At 40.5% G+C, this 18,184-nt stretch overlaps 2 protein-coding genes across 5 annotated transcripts in view; one reads left to right on the top strand and one right to left on the bottom strand.

The window, feature by feature from the left end:
- si:ch211-140l13.3 overlaps nt 1-12,672 on the top strand; it is a 48,184-nt gene extending 35,512 nt beyond the window's left edge. Inside the window, exons 7-15 of one of the 3 annotated variants that reach the window (XM_037751086.1) lie at nt 37-94; nt 983-2,387; nt 3,593-3,677; nt 5,162-5,291; nt 8,603-8,806; nt 10,283-10,408; nt 10,603-10,687; nt 11,051-11,171; nt 12,306-12,672. In XM_037751086.1, coding sequence (XP_037607014.1) covers nt 37-94; nt 983-2,387; nt 3,593-3,677; nt 5,162-5,291; nt 8,603-8,806; nt 10,283-10,408; nt 10,603-10,687; nt 11,051-11,171; nt 12,306-12,492 — 2,401 coding nt within the window. In that variant the 3' untranslated portion in view covers nt 12,493-12,672. Of the gene's footprint in view, nt 1-36; nt 95-982; nt 2,394-3,592; nt 3,678-5,161; nt 5,292-8,602; nt 8,807-10,282; nt 10,409-10,602; nt 10,688-11,050; nt 11,172-12,305 lie in introns of all 3 variants that reach the window. The other 2 variants (XM_037751085.1, XM_037751087.1) reach the window with 2 other exon arrangements.
- Nucleotides 12,673-12,771: 99 nt separating this feature from the next.
- ttll2 (tubulin tyrosine ligase-like family, member 2) lies at nt 12,772-17,287 on the bottom strand. 2 transcript variants are annotated; one of them, XM_037751089.1, is made up of 4 exons: nt 16,994-17,287; nt 16,085-16,319; nt 13,692-15,028; nt 12,772-13,123 (listed from the first exon to the last, which is right to left on the bottom strand). In XM_037751089.1, the coding sequence occupies exons 2-4, from the start codon at nt 16,304-16,306 to the stop codon at nt 12,808-12,810; spliced, it is 1,875 nt and encodes a 624-aa protein (XP_037607017.1). In that variant the 5' UTR covers nt 16,307-16,319; nt 16,994-17,287; the 3' UTR covers nt 12,772-12,807. The 2 variants fall into 2 exon arrangements, with proteins under 2 accessions (XP_037607017.1, XP_037607018.1); XM_037751090.1 differs by lacking the exon at nt 16,994-17,287 and having other exon boundaries at nt 16,085-16,421.
- Between the last annotated feature and the right edge of the window lie 897 nt (nt 17,288-18,184).

Below are 18,184 nucleotides of genomic sequence, written 5' to 3'. Positions count from 1 at the left end.
TATTTTTTCCGTTGGGGCGCCAACGCTGATCTTCAGGGAGTGTGTAGAGGAGCAGCTGAAAGTGCATGAAATCTCTGAGCCAAAGCAGCTGCAGGTATATTACATAATAGTATAATATATAGCCTATAGTTTACTGTGGCATAACTATGGAGGACTGACCCTGCCGAAATCATAAATAAATGAATGACCCCATGACACACGCTGAGTGACAGCCCCCTCATTTGCACAACAAGGCAGAAATGCATTAAAAAATGTAAAAAGGAATGTGTATAATTTAATGATTATGAAATTATTTGTAAACCTTTAAGAAATTGTAAACATTACATAGATAGATATTTATATTTCTAACCCCTTTTTAATAGTTAATAACTGTTTTTTACAAACATTATTTGGATGGCTATTAAAAAGTTGCAACTGATGATTATAATACTTTGTTAAATGATTAATACATTTGTAAATCATCTACAAACATTATTTAGATAGGTAAATAATAATTTGTCAAAGGTTAATAATTGATTTCTGCTCCATCTATCTATGTAATGTTTGTAGATGTTTTACAAATGATTTCTTAAAGGTGTGCAAATCATTTGGTAATCGCTAACAAATACTTAATATAGATTAATTAATATAAAATATTAGTGTATAACAATAAACTGTCAATAAATAGTTCACTAATCAGAAAATGTAATTGTTATTGTCTCTTATCAGCTTTGATACAATATATAATTTATAAACTAATTATTTAATATTATACAAGCTAATGATAGAAGATCAATTTACCATTTATAAAGTGTTATTGAAGTGGTTGATAAAGGGTTGCCAGATCTGGTGGAATTTATCTTCACTCCCTCTTAATGAGAACCATTTTTACCCGTCCAATCAAATAAAAAGTCACCCGGGTATGCAGAAAACAGCTGTAATGCATTCTATTAAATGTCAATATGAACATGTGCATGTGACTCATTCACTCTTTATTTTTCAGAACCTCAGAGGGATGATGAGGTTAACAGAGAGACGTTACTTCTTGCAGGAGGGTGAGGGCTTTTCCAGGATGGACAGAAATAATCTAAAGGTCACTGATCAGCAGGAGGTTCAGAGGAGGGCTTCCCTCCGCCAGCAGCTTCCCAGCAGGAAGTCAACCTCCGGCATCCAGAGGCGCTCCTCCGCCCCATCTACGGTCTTTAACGACGAAGGATCGCAGCTTGAAACCTTCCAGTCTCTGACCTTTCAGCCCGAGCGTAGCCGAGAGTTTGGGACTTTACGAGACTTTTGCTCTGCTTCATATAATCCTCAGACACCCGAGTGCAGCCAGAGGGAGACCCAAAGGATCCAGGGTCAGGCTCAGGTCTGCAGCCAAGAACAAACTCACTTCAACACTCCTCTCGTGTCCCAACCTGAAACTCTGCTTTTCCAAGTAAAACACATCACTGATATTCCTGCAGGAACAGGCAGAGATGAGAAAGTTAGCCAATTACAACAGAAAAAGTCCAGAGAGAAATCCCATTTGGAAGAACAGAATGAGACAGAGTGCATAATTAATCAATCACTCTCTGAGCCGACACCCTGTGAGAGCAAGACCTTCACAGAGAAAAGGGCGAGGCACCAAGAAATGGAAAACATGGGTGAAACTGCAGGAAGGCTTGTTAATGAAGACGAGGTGAAGGGTCAGTTTGAATTCATAGCACCTCACAGACAAATGTCTGCTGTCACCTCAGAGGGTCTATGGGAACAATCTCTGCAGCAGAACAACACACATATCTGGACCCCCAAACGTCCCAGCGCTGCATATGAATCAGACTTATTGCAACATTTCAACAATTCCCCCCCTTTGACGGACAACAGAGTGTCCCCTCGGGCCACGAGAAACCAGGAAGTTATTGTTAGTTTTAAGAACGACCACATGGAGAGAGTCTCAAGCTTTAACATGGAAACTCTATCCACATGCTGCGATGAAACAAAAACACATTCTCATCTCTGCCTATGCAACAAGTCAAGACCAGGAAGCAGCACAGGCTCAAACTGGGTCAAAGGGCAGAAACAAGCTACGACAACAGCAGCAGCAAGTCAAGTCCCAACACCTCTGAAACGCAGTACATTTCCCACGCATTCCACTACGAGAGGCTCTACTGGTGGTGGTGGTGGCAGTGAGGATGAAGATAACCCACCCTCCCAGTGTCACCAGTTTCCCAAGCTCCCATCTCCTCCTCCCTGCCTCGGCCTCCAGGATTCCCATTTAAACCTTTCAGAGGATGATTATGCCAGCGAGGTTGAAGAAAGATGGATGATCTCTGGGATCCAGAAACAGGACCAGAGTCTTGGATCTGGATTAGGGCCTCAGCAGCAGTCCTCTTCCTCCAGCTCCAAAAGAGAAGATAAAACCCTAAATTGTAATGGTAATTTTGACATATGTTTAAAGTTACAATCTCAAATATCTGCCTTTCGTTCTCTTTGGCAGAACTCATGGCGATTAGCTGTAATAGCAGGTGTGTTTCTGGATCTTAGGCTGGTGTCATGTTTTATCAGTTGAGCATAATGCCAGCTTACACTTCCTTTCTGGTTTATCATCATATCTTTTCTCTCCCTCTACAGATCGCACGCACACGAAATGATGTGCAAATCTCAACAACAATATGCCACTGCTCTACATGTTGGCCTTTTTCAATCAGCTTAATTCATTATTATAGTTACTTCCCAGAGAGCGACGATTTTTCCAGCCCGTTCTCACTCCCAGAGCGCAACTTACCAACGCTCTGTCACGCCCATCGGCGTGTAATACCAAAGCTCAAGGCACCCCTTAGTGTTTGTAGGAAACGCTTTCAAGTAACTAAAATGTAAACCCATCCGCAGCAACAGTAAACGCTCAGAGAAAGTGCTCCAGGAGTGTGGTGACGTAGTTTAAAGAGCAAAGAGACACACTAAGGGCAGGCAGATGGGCGGTAGGGGAGGTGGATGGGTGCAACAAACACAAGGCTTTCATCCAGGAGAACGCTGTTCATGTCTCGTGCGTTAAGTGTCACTTTAACGTTACAAATCTAGTCATTTTAAGCCCAACTATGATGTTTTTTTCCTAAACCTAACTAAGTGATTTTGTTGCCTAAACTTAAGCAAGTGTTTTTGTTTAATTAACAACGTTAAGCATGTGTTTACCGCGACCCAAAAGTGACGCCGAGGGGTCTGACAAAGCGTGAGTTTGTTTGAGTTTGAGTTGGAATGAGAACGTGTTGGATTTTTCCTGGGAATGTCACGGCAGACACCTAGTTCCTAATACTGCAAATACAACAGCTTTCATCAGTAGGCCAATAGCTCAATCACCATTGTGTTACCTCATTCAGCGATAGATAGTGATTTAACAGACATTTATTTAAATGAGAATTTAAAAATGTAACATATATTCTGGTCTGGTTTTGAGATTTTTGATTGAATCTGCATCTTACAATTGTGATAGGAGGCAAAATCCACCATCCTCCATGTGTTTTGTTTATTATTACTTCACTTATATGTTTGTTTCAAGCATGCAAAGCCTCAAATTATACAGGTAATTTCCATAATTCTGCCTCTTCAAAGTCTCTTTTGTGTATTTCTTCATGTTCAGGGCAGCAGAACGTGTTGACGATACGCTCACTGAAACCAGAAAAGAAAGATGATGGTCCAGATGTAACAAAAAGGGCACTTCTCAGGTAAAACCAGCTTGTGGTATTCTGATAGCACTCTACTATACTACTCTACTACTATCACATGATCAACAATCTGCCACATCCCGTAGCATCGCTGTATTGGCCCAGGAAGTGCTGTAGGCTGGTGTCATGTTTTATCAGTTGAGCATAATGCTGGCTTACACTTCCTTTCTGGTTTATCATCATATCTTTTCTCTCCCTCTACAGATCGCATGCACACGAAATGATGTGCAAATCTAAACAACAAAATGCCACTGCTATACATGTTGGCCTATTTCCAATAATCTTAATTTGGCTTACACTTCCTTTCTGGTTTATCATCATATCTTTTCTCTCCCTCTACAGATCGCACGCACACGAAATGATGTGCAAATCTAAACAACAAAATGCCACTGCTATACATGTTGGCCTATTTCCAATAATCTTAATTTGGTGTACACTTCCTTTCTGGTTTATCATCATATCTTTTCTCTCCCTCTACAGATCGCACGCACACGAAATGATGTGCAAATCTAAACAACAAAATGCCACTGCTATACATGTTGGCCTATTTCCAATAATCTTAATTTGGTGTACACTTCCTTTCTGGTTTATCATCATATCTTTTCTCTCCCTCTACAGATCGCACGCACACGAAATGATGTGCAAATCTAAACAACAAAATGCCACTGCTATACATGTTGGCCTATTTCCAATAATCTTAATTTGGCTTACACTTCCTTTCTGGTTTATCATCATATCTTTTCTCTCCCTCTACAGAACGCATGCACGCACACAAAATGATGTACAAATCAAACAACAAAATGCCACTGCTCTACATGTTGGCCTTTTCCAATCAGCTTAATTCATTGTTATAGTATCAACAACACAAAACAGTTTTACAAGATCATAATGAGAGCAGTAATGGAGGAAGAACGTTTCCTTTAAAGACCTTGTTTAACTATTAGATTGATATCCTTGAAGGCATTCATGTTGCCTCAGAATGAGTTGCAATAACTTTGTTGATCCCCTAACTTTTTACCCAGCGCCATCATCAGGTCAAATGTTTAATTTGTCCAATACTTAAAATACCTGCAAAACTAATATTCCCATCAGTCTCAGCAATGCTTGCTGTGTTAGGACTGTCCTCGACCAAAGACATTCTTAGTCGACTAACACTAGTTTCTCCACAAACAATCACACAAAAGCACCACTTTCAATCTTGTGTTTACCAGCTGTGCTCATAAGTTTATTGGAAATAAGCCATTCGGCATGAAAAAAGCATAAAAAACGACTAATCAACTAAAGAAATCTCAGTCGACTAAAACCAAAACAACCGACTAATTGACTAAGAAGGGGCAGCCCTACTTTGTGTTCAGTGCAAATAAGCAAATGGTATCATGCTGACACGCTAAACTAAGATGGTGAACATGATAAACTGTTTGTCTTGTTTTATTATTATTTATAATATTTTGCATCATTTCTTAAGTTGCTCTGTTTATATGCAGAGAGAGAGTGGATCGGAACGAGGAGCTGAAGACGAGCTGCAAAGGAGATAACATCCTCTCTGACAGAGAAGAGAGCCAGGACACGAGAAATCAACACAGTCTGCACAAACTGGAAACCAACGAAGTCAAGGTCAGTTTTTGGTGGGAGGAAATGTGGCTTGGGCTACGTTCACACTGCAGGCAAAAGTGACCCAAATCAGATTTTTTTCATAACAGTGTGAACGGCTCAAATCACATGGAATCTGATATTTTCAATCCTGACTCATGTGGTCCTAAATCAGGTACAGGTCAGATTTTTTGCAATGCGACCTCAGTCTGAGCAGTCATATCGGCATTCACGTCACAATAAATTGACATTCTTCACAATTCTGCGCTGGTGGGAGTCACTCAGTAACCCGTCCCTGTTGCCAGCTAATACAACCCAGCTCCTAAGCGCTTTCTCAGAGAGATGTGTTGCCTGAGCTGAGAGTCTTGCCGTGAGAGTCTTGCGGCGAGGCGCTGACAGATGTAGTTGACATCCTGGAATTGTGGATGAAATCTGTTTTAGTGAAGCCATTCACGTCACGATCCCACCACTAGAGATCTCAGGAGAAACGATAATTCGGTATCAAACCGACGCCAGAATTCTGGAAACTGGTTTTGGCACTCGTTTTTCTATATTACCGCAGATACTGTCAGGGCTTGAGACTGATGGTGCCCCACTGTCCCGGGGTTGATTATGATACAGTGTGAACAACAAATCCGTACAACAGCGCGCTGCGGGAGACGTGTGTTCATAATCGGGACCAGTTCACACTGGAATCTGATATTGGCCACATTTAAAAAATAATGTGAACAGCCAAACAAAATATCTGATCGGAGCAATAATTGGATTTGATTAAACAATAGGATCAGTTCCACTCAGTGCTATCCACCTCCAACTCTGTAGTTCTATCAGGCTGTAGCAACACAGATATATTATACTTGATTTGGCAGCTATTATGCTGCAGTGTTGCTTAACAAACTAGCTTTTCTCATGACATCATTGGCCTGTTTCACAACACCACCTCTCCCACCAAGCTGCGTTGACACATTTGATTGCTCCTCATAGACACGAAGGACGTGAGCTGCTTCCTCGTGAAATCACACTAACCTGTGTCAGAGCCATGCCTCGATAATAATTTACTATCCTGCATTTCTGAAAAGCTTGTTCCAGTATTCCCTTAAGCCATGAATGCCACCCACACCTATTGTTGCTGCAGTGTGTTGCAGAACTGGTACCACCAGTGTTGCATTGTGCGATTGCATTAAGTAGATAACAAGCTCTTTAATACCAGAACTTCAACAATGCTTTCATGCACCACTTCAACCTTTCAATGCAAGGACAAAGAATCTGAAGTGAATGTGAAACCCTCTACTGGACGACAATAGATTGTGTTGTTGTTGTAGATGGTGTCATGAATGTGAAGCAGGGTGCTGCTGGGAAATTACTGTACCTGTAATTTGTCTGGCTAATTCTGAAGCTACCCGGAAAACTAAAATGGTGTTTTCATGTAAATTGAATTTTGATGATTCACACTCTGGCGAATGCCTGCAAGCACGTATTTTCCTATTCATTAACTTTGTGTTTTTGAGACAGACCTAGGCAAGTTGCTGCATGTCTTTCATCTGATTTCCTTCACACGCTCGTCAGACTGGAAATGATTATCATTGCCTCGTTTGAAAGTTAATGTCAGGAGGTGTGGTAACAGCAGCTCTTATTTGACTGCCAAAGAAACATACCAGCAGAGTGCTGTGCAAACATTGTTTTTGTGTAGAGGGTTGCCAAGTGTTATCTCCTCTTCTACATTATATAATGTTCTATATTTTAGGATTACATTTCAACAACTGCTGGTAATAGATTGTTCATATAATTTGATATCATGAGTTCTTGGGAAAAGACGGAGTCAGCTTTTATTCCTGGCAGACCAGGAAGATGTAGAACTCGTCCTCTCAGATAATCAGCACGTCCACGTTTCTGTTTCCTAAAAATCATTCCAATTTACCCCAAAAAAGAAGGTCATATCTCAGCATAGCCATACTAGACCCCTATATAAACACTCTGTTGCCAGTTTATTAGGTACACCTAGCTAAAACTAATTCAACGATCCTGCAATATATCCTCCCTCCACAAAGGTTATAGTGTTCAGCTTTTGTTGATTTGATATTTTGGAGGCTGCAGTTTGTGGTGCTGTTGAACTGTACTGTGTGTTACTGACAGGTGTGTCTATTATTTTGTCAACCCAATTTAAATCAACTAATGCAGTGCTCTAGAAAGCGAGCCCGATCGGAACGGGCTGAATGCTTGGCCTCCGGTATTGCTGCTTGCAGCTTTCTCAAGAAACGCTCATCCCAACCCGTTCTCAATCCCAACTCGTCAAATACCGCCATAAATGGTAAATGGGCTGCATTTATATAGCGCCTTTCTAGTCGTCCGACAACTCAAAGCGCTTTACACTACATGTCAACCTGCCCATGAGGAACTAATCTCAATACTCATTCACACACTGATGGCACAGCCTTCAGGAGCAATTTAGGGGGTTAAGTATCTTGCTCAAGGATACTTCGAAAATGTGACTGGAGGAGCCGGGGATTGAACCACTGACCTTACGGTTTCGCTGAACCCAGCGGCGACCACAGTGCAAACCGCGTACTGTATGAAAGGCCTATAAAGCAGTTTCAACAAAAAGAACAATGTCTCAATAATTGTGACTGAATCAATTCAACATATATTTTCACTCTCATGACATGAAGTGAGTTAGTAAAACTGATGAAATTGTCGCTATAACATTTTGAGGATCTTTTCTAAAACAGCAGCGTTACGGGATATCGGTACTATGAATTGTGTGTTTAATTTTTCATTAGACAATAACGTGATTCAACAAAATGTAATCAAAGTATTTTCATATGAGGTCAATAAACAGCAGGGCTTGGACATTATATACAGTATGTATATAACATATTTCCTCCAATATGTTCCAGCTGTAAATGTTGAAAATTTAATTATTTGCCGTGTTAAAAAATGTATGATATAATATAATTCTGTAATTTTGCATTTTGACCCCAAACTTAGTGGCAGACAAGTGTTGCACTATGACGTGCTAAAAAATTAAAAACTAAGTAATTCGGGGAACTTCAGTTTGTCATCACCTGGACGGTTTTGAGATAACGCGTCATGCTGTAGGTATCACTTTCATTTTGACTGAAATTCCCTGGAAGTTGTTTCCTTATTCCTGTAGGACACTCTCGTCATCAGGTGTGATGCAGAGTTGTTAAACACAGCATGGCGTAAACCTGTGCAAACATTTACAAACTCATTACATACTCCCACTTCGTCAAGTCAACACATGACTCACATACAGAGCCAATTTGTATGTGTGTGTGTGTGTGTGTGTGTGTGTGTGTGTGTGTGTGTGTGTGCAGGCCCTCAGGCTGCAGATGGAGGCCCTTGAGCAGCAGTTGAAGCAGAGAGAGAATGATTGGTCTGTAGTTCGACGCCAGCTGGAGGAGCTGATCAGAGAAAACTCTGAGCTGAGGAAGACACTAACAGTTACGCCGCAGTGCTGCCTAGTGGCCGGCCGATATACTGCACAAACACACACTGAACACCAGGAGGGACAGACAGAGGTAATATACTGTATGGTCTTCTTCTCTTCAGGTCACAAATCATATCATAACAATATGTAATCTCCCCTATTTTATCCTTATTAGTAGTTTGTCAGTCTTATTTTACCCTGAATTGTGGTGCCTTTAGGTATGCTATAGTTTCACGAAAGCAGACACAGAAATATCTGCAATAACCTTCCTCGCACAGTTGCCATGGGGTTGTCATCGGTGAGGGCTGGGTCCCCTCAAACAACAGAAAAACTAGAAAGAAAAAAAAAATAACAAACTCACTCATAATGGACCTACTCCCTCCTAAACGTGTGGCCCAAGGCAATGACACCCGTGAGAAAAAGATAAGAAAACTAAATACAAGAAGACAAAAGGAAGAAAGAAAGAAAAGATGACTCTGTTAGCCCTCACCGAACCCCTTACTATTAATTGATTAATTTACCTATTTATTTTTTACTTTACTATTATTACTTTTATTATTAGTAGTAGTAGCAGTATAATTTTGTATTAATATTACTATTATTATTTAATTATTTTATAATTATTATTTAGGTAGTTATTGAACTTATCAACATTATTATTATTACCATTTATTTACCTATTTTTTATTTTTTTATTGAATTTTTTATATATTCATTTATTCATTTATTTCTCTGGTCACAGTTATTAATATATGATGAATATTTTTTACACACTTTCATACATGCACACAAACTGTTAGAATACTCCCACTAACAAAAATTATGAAACGGCTATTTTATAATGTCTGTATATTTCATTACACCTTTGTCTTTCTAATGTGTCACCTGTTTGTCAAACTGACAACAAAAATTTAAAAAAAATTTAATAAAATAACGCTCCTCACACAGACTTGTTTGGTAACATTTTCTGTTAATAACAAATATCTACATTCAGGTAAATGTTGTCCTCAAACACTAAAAGCTGCCGGCCCATTGTTCCATTTAATTTGACTGCTGTGTAAATCCTGTTGGTATCAAATGATTCTACTATATAGTACACTGTTAAGTGGTCTTTAAGCACCCTGGCAATAATTTATGAGGATGGACAAAAGATGGTGTCAGAGCACTGACTGACCTCATTACATGTTTATGAAGTGCAAGTCGATACATGTGCCAGTTCTGTCACTGCTCAGACTTGATTTTATCTTCACAACTTAAAGGGTTACTAAAAGAACTGTAAACTATGAAAAAACTGTAATGAAATTTAAATAAATCAAGGATTCAAGCTCTTTCAGGGCTAATAAGGATTATATTTCATATAAATAATCATAATAAACCTAATTGCCCTATTAAAGATGTACATTGTCTTCATAGTAATTCCAAAATGAACAATCACCCACACAGTTACCTGCTAAAGCATCTTGTAGAAATGAGTCTAAATCACCAAAATCTTTAAATCGAAAACTGAATGACACTTAACCACCATGTTGACAATTTTATACTGATGAAGATTTCTTTATCTCCCCAGATGGAGCAGCTTCTCTCTAACGGGTGCAGCCTGGTGACGAGCAAAGTCATTTCTGCAGACCAGAAAACGAAAACAGTCACATTCTTCAACGGAGATGTCAAACACATTTTAGAAGATGGGAAAGTGGTGAGCTCTGTGGCCGCCTTTGTTACCTTTATGTATGTTTAAAAACTTATTAAGCTTCAGATGCTGTAATAATCAGTGAGATCCTTTTTTTGTTTTCATAGCTGTATTTTTGTGCTGCATCGACCCGATCAAACTTGTCAATGACGTTTTTTTTTTCATTTGGACCACTAAGATCATGCTAATGTGTTTTACAGGTGTATTACTATGCTGGTTCACAGACAACTCATACCATTCACCCGAGTGGTCTGGAGGTCCTTCACTTCCCCAACAAGCAGATTGGTAAGAGATTAAAACAAAAGTAAACAAAAACAATGAGATACTGGCACCTGACCCCCAAACTGCTCCTTGGGTAGCTGTATAGTAGCTGCCTACTGCTCCTAATACTAGGATGGGTTAAATGTAGAGGCTTAATTTCACTGTGTGCTGTGCTAAGTACAACGTTTTACAATAAAAGTTGATTTACATTTACATTTTTTTATGATTTATTGACAAACTGACAACAGAAAGTATCATTTTAAACCTATTTTATTACTGTTAATTAACATATCTAACAGAAAATGGCAAAATTTGCCAGACCTGCCAGTCCTGTGTATGACTACAGCTCATAGTCTTTCATTTATAACATGTGTCCTTCTGTAACAGAGACGCGACACCCCGGGGGAAACAGAGAGATCTTATTTCCAGACCAGACCATCAAGTATTTGGAGTCTGACGGCAGCGAGAGGACGATCTTCCCTGACGGCACCATCGTTCTCCTCTCACCGTAAGACTGGAGTCTCTGCTCTATTTCAGGATCAGCTTCAGGTTGTCTTCAGGGTCAGACAGACTTGCGGCTTTCATTAAAGTGGCAGCTAACAGGGACCCTCATAAATAAATGACACCATGAGGTAACCAGGACAGACACTGATATCAAACCCTTAACATTTGATTGAGGGGATGGAAAAATCATCTTATCTACACTATCTTACAGTGTCATGTTCTGTTGTCTGAGTGTGAAATATTCAGACCCAAGTCTCTGTCTTGTGCATCATTTTACACCAGATATGGCTCCAACCAATTTGGTGCCCTAGGCAAGATTTTAGCTAGTGCCATTCCACCTCTTTTGGCGCATGTGGAAGCGCGTGCAACAATTTATTTTGTGCGCTTGCAAAGCAGTGTTATTTTTGTGCATACAGGATTGACATAGCCTCTTAACTTCCTAACAATAGTTCTAAGCAGGTTGAAATAATACATACTTCAAACTACTAATGCCAAGTTTCAGCAGAAAGCAAACAGAGTTGGTTATTGTTGCAACAGTGGAAAGACTGATCAAGACGGTTTTGATGAGTTTTATTTTGTTTCTGTCTGCGTTTTACAATGATCAGCGAGGTAAAATTACTGTTGCTGTCAATGGAGTCTTGTGGCTTTGAAGAGAGCATATTAATTGTGTGTTTTGTACGTTAAAAAAATCAAGAAAACATGAGGATTATCTGGCAAGTTCTTGAGTTTCTTTTGGATTTATGTACGCTTATTCACAATGAACATCAGAGATAATATATCCTCGGAAAATGTAAGTCACACTGAATCTAAAAACGTGTATCATGTCTGAGAACGTTGTTGGTGAGCAAACCAAATCAACAGGTCAAACTACAATAACTAACTTCCTGTTGTTTTAGAGCACCAATAAGAACCTCTCCCTTTCACCTCAGGCAGTATCTATGCAGTAGTTTGTCTCATGTCTCTCCCTCTCCGTGTGTCCCTTTCAGTAAATGAACATTATCATCAATCAATATCAATGTTTTAACGTTATTTATTTACTGAAGTATTAAAAAGCACATGCTAAAATGTTGTGATATTTATGAAAACATTGTACTGTAATCAAAGTTCATTTTGCTTTCTGGATCATCGTCTCTTCCAGGTCCGGTGAGAAGGTGATCGATTTCCCCAACGGTCAGAGAGAACTCCACACTTCCCAGTACAAGAGGAGGGAGTATCCTGATGGGACGGTCAAAACCATCTACCCCAACAGACGACAGGAAACCAAGTACGCATCAGGCAGAGCACGCATCAAGGAGAAGGAAGTTACCATCTCACATCTTAGATGAATGTGTGAGACAGAGAGTGATGTAGTGTTGGGAGGAAATACTTTTATTAGATTAGAGATGTTCTCACATTGTTGATTTAACTTTATATTTTACCCTCATGTAGCAAATAATTCATTACTGACAATTTATTTACTATTTAATTAAAAAACTGTCTGACAAGCGATATCACACTTCAATGATTCAATATAACTCTGACACTTTTCCACATGCTGCTGTATTTCCAATGGCTTGTGCCACGCCACGTCGGCTTTGCTGTGACGTCAGGGCTTAGCAATAAATCCAGAAAGTAAAAAAAAAAAAAAAAGGAACGCCACTTTAAGTGGGTTTAAAGCACTGACTGAGCAATGGAGGATCCTTTGGCCCCCACAACAGTGAATCAAAGTCACCATCTATCTCCTTCTTCACCTCCTCCTCCTCCTCTCTCTTCAACTTCTTGCCTGATGAAGCCAGCTGAGCAGTGAGCTTGTGAAGCTCCTGTATGACCATTTTAACATCCAGTTGATGCTGCGAGGCCCTCAGAGTGGCTGTGTTAAAGGGGAATGTCCGTATGAAGTCTCCAACTCTGAGCGGAGGGACGTGTTGTCCGTTCAGTGCTGTGGTCCTCTCCATCCTTACTGGTCTGTGACTCCCACTGTGAATCAACAATCACAACATTTGTTTGTTATGCTATATGAAGGGTTGGAGTTGGAGATGCATACTTGATTGAAATGTCTCTTAAAGGGATAGTTTGGGTGTTTTGAAGTGGGGTTGTATGAGACACTTAACCATAGTCAGTGTATTACCTATAATAAATGGCTGTCAGCATGCACACGGCTGTATAGCTGTCTCAAGATAAACCACCAGAGTACACTTACACTGATAGATTCTTGTCAGTGTCTAAAATATGTTTTGCTGCTGCCCCCGTCCACAGCATTGTATTGCTTTGCTACCGTGCTGGTGCTCCTGTCTGTCTCTCCCAACTGGAAGCGTGCAGACCATCATCTACTGTAGGTAATACACTGACTATGGATAAGTATCTCATACAACCAGACTTCAAACCACCTGAACTATCTTTTAGAATTTATGGAAAGATCTTCCCTGTAGACCAGTGTTGATAAATTCTGCATTCAAACAGCATTACACCTACATTTTCTACAAAGACAATGCATTGTGTTTGTTTTTTTACATGCATATAGAAAGCACAGCAGTACTGTATTAACCTGCAAATGTTCGGGAGCTTTGAATGTCTGAATCCCAGCCCCCTGTGTGGGATATCAGGTATCGAAGAGGAAACGTCTGTCTCTCCAGAGAGCTCCAGCCCAGCTTCTGTTTCAGCGTCGTCACGGTTTGTAACCTCAGACACGTGAAGACCCCTGTTGTCCATCAGCCACGGTGCGAGAGCTGGACACGTCTGTCTGTTTACCACTGACACGTTTGTCTTTGAATGTGGGCCGAGGATCAGGTTCAGGGTCTTGTCGTTGTGGGTTTTGGTGTTAACTATTCTGCTCTTGTATGCATATATCTTATTTAGGTCAACAGGGGGAAGGTGCCTTTGGTAGTCCGCTACAAAAGCATGTCTGGACTGTCTTTGGTTCATCTTTTCAGGTGGGCGATGACTTGTTATCAGAGGGAGCATCTGTGTGGACTGGCTACCGCTCCTTCGCTTCTTAAACTTGGTTTCTTTAAACTTGGTGAGCACAGGCGGTATTGAATGGAAACAAGGCTGCTTGTACCCTTGTCTCTGATAAGCCCTCTCTCTCAAACTGTCAATCATTGTATAGTTCATCAAATCAATCAGATCGCTAATGAGTCCTTTCTTCACTGTGATATCTGCCTGGCAGTCCAGAGTCAACGCAGGGCTGTAGTTGACCTCCAGCAGCCAAGGTCTAAACATGACGTCAATCAGGATGTCAAAGCCAAACAGCTCCACACAGTTGGGACAGGAGGGGACGGAGGGAGCGATGGTGAGGAGGGTCAGCGTGACGATGTTGTTGATCCTCTGCCACAAGAGAAGCTCGTTGATGTCTTGGCTGTGGAGAAAATGCCTGAACTTGCTCATGGTCCACTTGCATCCTTGGCCCACTCTCTCTTTTTCGGTCTTGTAGAAGGGACCGAACTTATTGATGCTGGTGTTGGTGAGGTGAGCGTACAGGTTATGCAGAGACGACAGATTGTACTTCTCGGTGGCGAAACGCACCAGTCCTTCTTGATGGATGTAAACAGTCAGTGGGTGAAAGCTCTTCACACACGCGTAGATCCTCAGGTCAAACTTGTAGCCGGAGATCAGCAGAGGGTTGCTGATGTACCTCTGTACGATCACAGAGCAGTCGTAGACCATGTCCTTGATATCCTCAAAGATGAAGATCCCTCTGCCTCTGGAGAGATCCACAGGCTTACATATCCAGTAGACCGACGGCCCTCTGATCAGACGCAGTTTGTTGTATTCAGACAGGAAGCGGGTGTAGTCGTTTGGGAGGATAAAGGCGGTAGGACTGAAGTCGTAGAGAGATGAACCGAACGTGGCTCTCATTCTCCTCAGGTTGCGTGCCAAGTAGTCCTTCCAAAACAATCACAAATCATTCTTTGATTATGATTTCTGTTTGGAAACTTTTTTGGTTTGGTATTCTTGGCAAAGGCCCTATTTCAAACTGGTGCTGCAACACATTCTCACTCCCAACTCGTCAAATATATTGGTTATATACAGTATATTAGTCAGTGCCCCTCGGCATCGGAGACCGACGCACTAGGCACCCCTCTTGCTTTACTTTTGGACATGTCTAGGACAGCGTGTCAATATACGCTCATTACATGCATAGTGTCCTTTCAAAATAAACTTACATTTTCACAGGAAGTTAGATTTAGGCAACCAGGTTGTGTCTAGAAAGGAATTCGCAAATTGCGAAATGTGATCTGAGATCTGCAAAAACTCTCCCAAGACTCGCTGCCCGATGACCTATCCTAACCTTAACTATTTGAGGCCACGTAGAGCGCCATACTTTGATGCATAGGGCCACTTCCCTTCCAAGGAAAGATGTTGCAAATGCACAGTTTCATTGGACCGATGACAAGACATTTACAGCCCTCAGATTAAGTTTCAATTTAGATTAATGCAAAAACAAATTGCATTATTTCTATAGTATATTTGTAAAACAGATTCTTCCTTTGGCAATACTTCCTCTATGATATATCCTTTTTGAAAGTCTTGGCACACCTCAACAAACACTAGGCTTTCATCCAGGAGACCGCTGTTTGTGTCCCCTGCGTTACGTTACGCTTTCACTTTACAATCAGCTGATCGTTTGTGTCCCGTGTTCAAAACGTCCAGTCACATTTTCACAAGCCAAACTATGTTGTTTTTTTCTAAACCTAAATAAGTGCTTTTGTTGCCTAATCCTAAGCAAGTGTTTTTATTTAATTCACAACGTTAAACACGTGTTTTCTGCGACCAAAAAGTGGCGCTGAGGGGTCGGACAAAGCGCCAGTATGTGACGAGTTGGGATGAGAATGTGTTGAAACACATGAATGATTCTGTAGTCTATATCGGACAACACAAAAACCTCTCTGCATTTCTCTTAACACACAAAGTAAACACAACATGTCAGACCGTCTTCACCTTGCGTGTGATGCCAACAGTTTTGGGATGGTGGTTGAGGCGCTGCCATGGCAACAGGTTGTGATATTCTGAGTTGCGAAACGTAGAGCCCCGCCAGTACAGGTTCCAGTCTTCCTCCTCCCGTTCGTCTCCGTCATATTCCTCCCATCCTCGCTCCAGAAGCACCTCCCTCACCACCTCTGGTCCTCTGTCATGTAGTCTGAACACCAGGGATGCAGCCATGCAGCATCGCCAACTGTAGATATACAGCAGATATATAGAAGAGAAATGTGGATCATTGATATAAGAGCTTTCAAAGTTACTTCCAGAGGATATTATCTCTGATGTCCATCATGAATAAACTTTCATAAATCCGCTTTGAAATCATAGACCACCTCCCCTAGAGAGAAATAAAAGCCGTCCAAATGGGGATGATTAAATATATACAGTTTAACAGTTTATCCCCTGGCTGGTTATTTGTGTGTGAGCTAAAGCATTTACACGGTAAATCTGAGAAGCCCAAATAAACCTGACACTTTGTCTCGTCACCTGCACAGACAGAAGGATTAGACTCCAGCTTCAGTGTGCCAGCTCACTAACGGACACATTAAATGTGCTCAACTTTGTCTCTTCATCATCTGAAAACCATTACCAAGTGCTGAACACATACAGTATATAATAATACAAAGGTCACTTAACAAGCCAAACAAACACTGATGCAGAAAATAATGATACAAACACAGAAATGTCCAGTTAAAGCTGATTTACATTTTATTTCAGAGGTTTTTCTACACTCAAAAGGATTCATTTATGGGGGAAACACTAAAGCATGCACAATACTAGAATATGTAATCCAGGAACTTCCCATTTCTCAAATAAATCAACACAAATTAGGAATTTTTCAATATTAAAAAAAGTGATTTGTCTTACCTTTGAATGCTGACTGCACATTAACTAGTAGTCTTACTGTATATCCTTTCTGCAGGGTGAGTGGAGGGTAGACAGTAAGAGACTGTTGCATAGTGTTCAGTAGCCGGTCTGCGCTCTTAGCTCCTCCTACAGACTAAACACAAACTGACACACAAACTGAAGGTCGTCTGTCAGACAGGTTTATGTACAGGAGACAGAACAATGGTTGTTAGAGGAATGAGTGTCTACTGTTTGCTCTGTATTGTTGTTGTGTGCCTACTGTTATCGTAGAGATAATAAACTGTTGTAGTCATTTAATACTGAGGAATGAAAACAAGAAAAAACATTATTTGTATAGCACCTTTTATACAAGAATTACAGCACAAAGTGTTTTACAATGAAGGAGAATGAACATTTAAAACAGGGAAAATAAGATTTAACACTTGATAAAATAAGATGAAATGGAGTATATATACTGGAAAAACAAAGTTCGGAAACTTGTGTTTGGTGGATTATTTCTCTGTTGTTACAATGCTAATGGTCATTGTATTTTACATCGTTGGAAAGCCTGTTTATTTACCTTCGCAATGATGTCCAATTTGTAAGGATCATGCATTTGTGGGATGAGCAGCACAGCTGATTATGTGGGGAGCGTCCAAGAAAAATTTGCCAAAATGCTCTGCCAGTGGTAAACATATTTTAGCTTTGGACATTACCGGTTTGGGTTAAAATACAGTCAGTGGCCTTATATTACAACCACTAATTGGCCGTACAATTTGTGCTATTTTTTTGCTTGCTTTTGCTTTTTGTTTTTATTGTCACAGTGATTCAAGGACTGGTGTAATGTGGTGAGGTGTGTAAATTGGTCCAACCTGCTTCTGATCACAGAGCAGTATATTTCCATCCTTGGCTGTTACAGACCTATAGGGTTTAATTGGATATGTGGTATTTGGTAGACTTAAAAAAAATCAAAAGAACAAACAGAAAGCAGGATTTTTATAATTTTATTAAATGTCACAGCAAATGCAGGTTAACCAGCATCGACCCCACTCACTCCAATTTCATCCGCTCATCCGCTCAGCTGGAAGAGGAAATCATTTTATTTGTAAAGCGCTTGATAGCTATATCCCTCTATATAAATAAAGAAAAGCAAAATACAAGCATGCAGTTAAAAGACCGAACATGTGTTATGTGTAGTGAGGAGTTTGTTAC

The sequence above is a fragment of the Sebastes umbrosus genome, chromosome 18 (assembly GCF_015220745.1).
Source record: "Sebastes umbrosus isolate fSebUmb1 chromosome 18, fSebUmb1.pri, whole genome shotgun sequence".
Lineage (NCBI taxonomy): Eukaryota > Metazoa > Chordata > Actinopteri > Perciformes > Sebastidae > Sebastes > Sebastes umbrosus.
The sequence above is the reverse complement of the archived record's forward strand: the minus strand, read 5'-3'. Positions and strand labels throughout refer to the sequence as shown.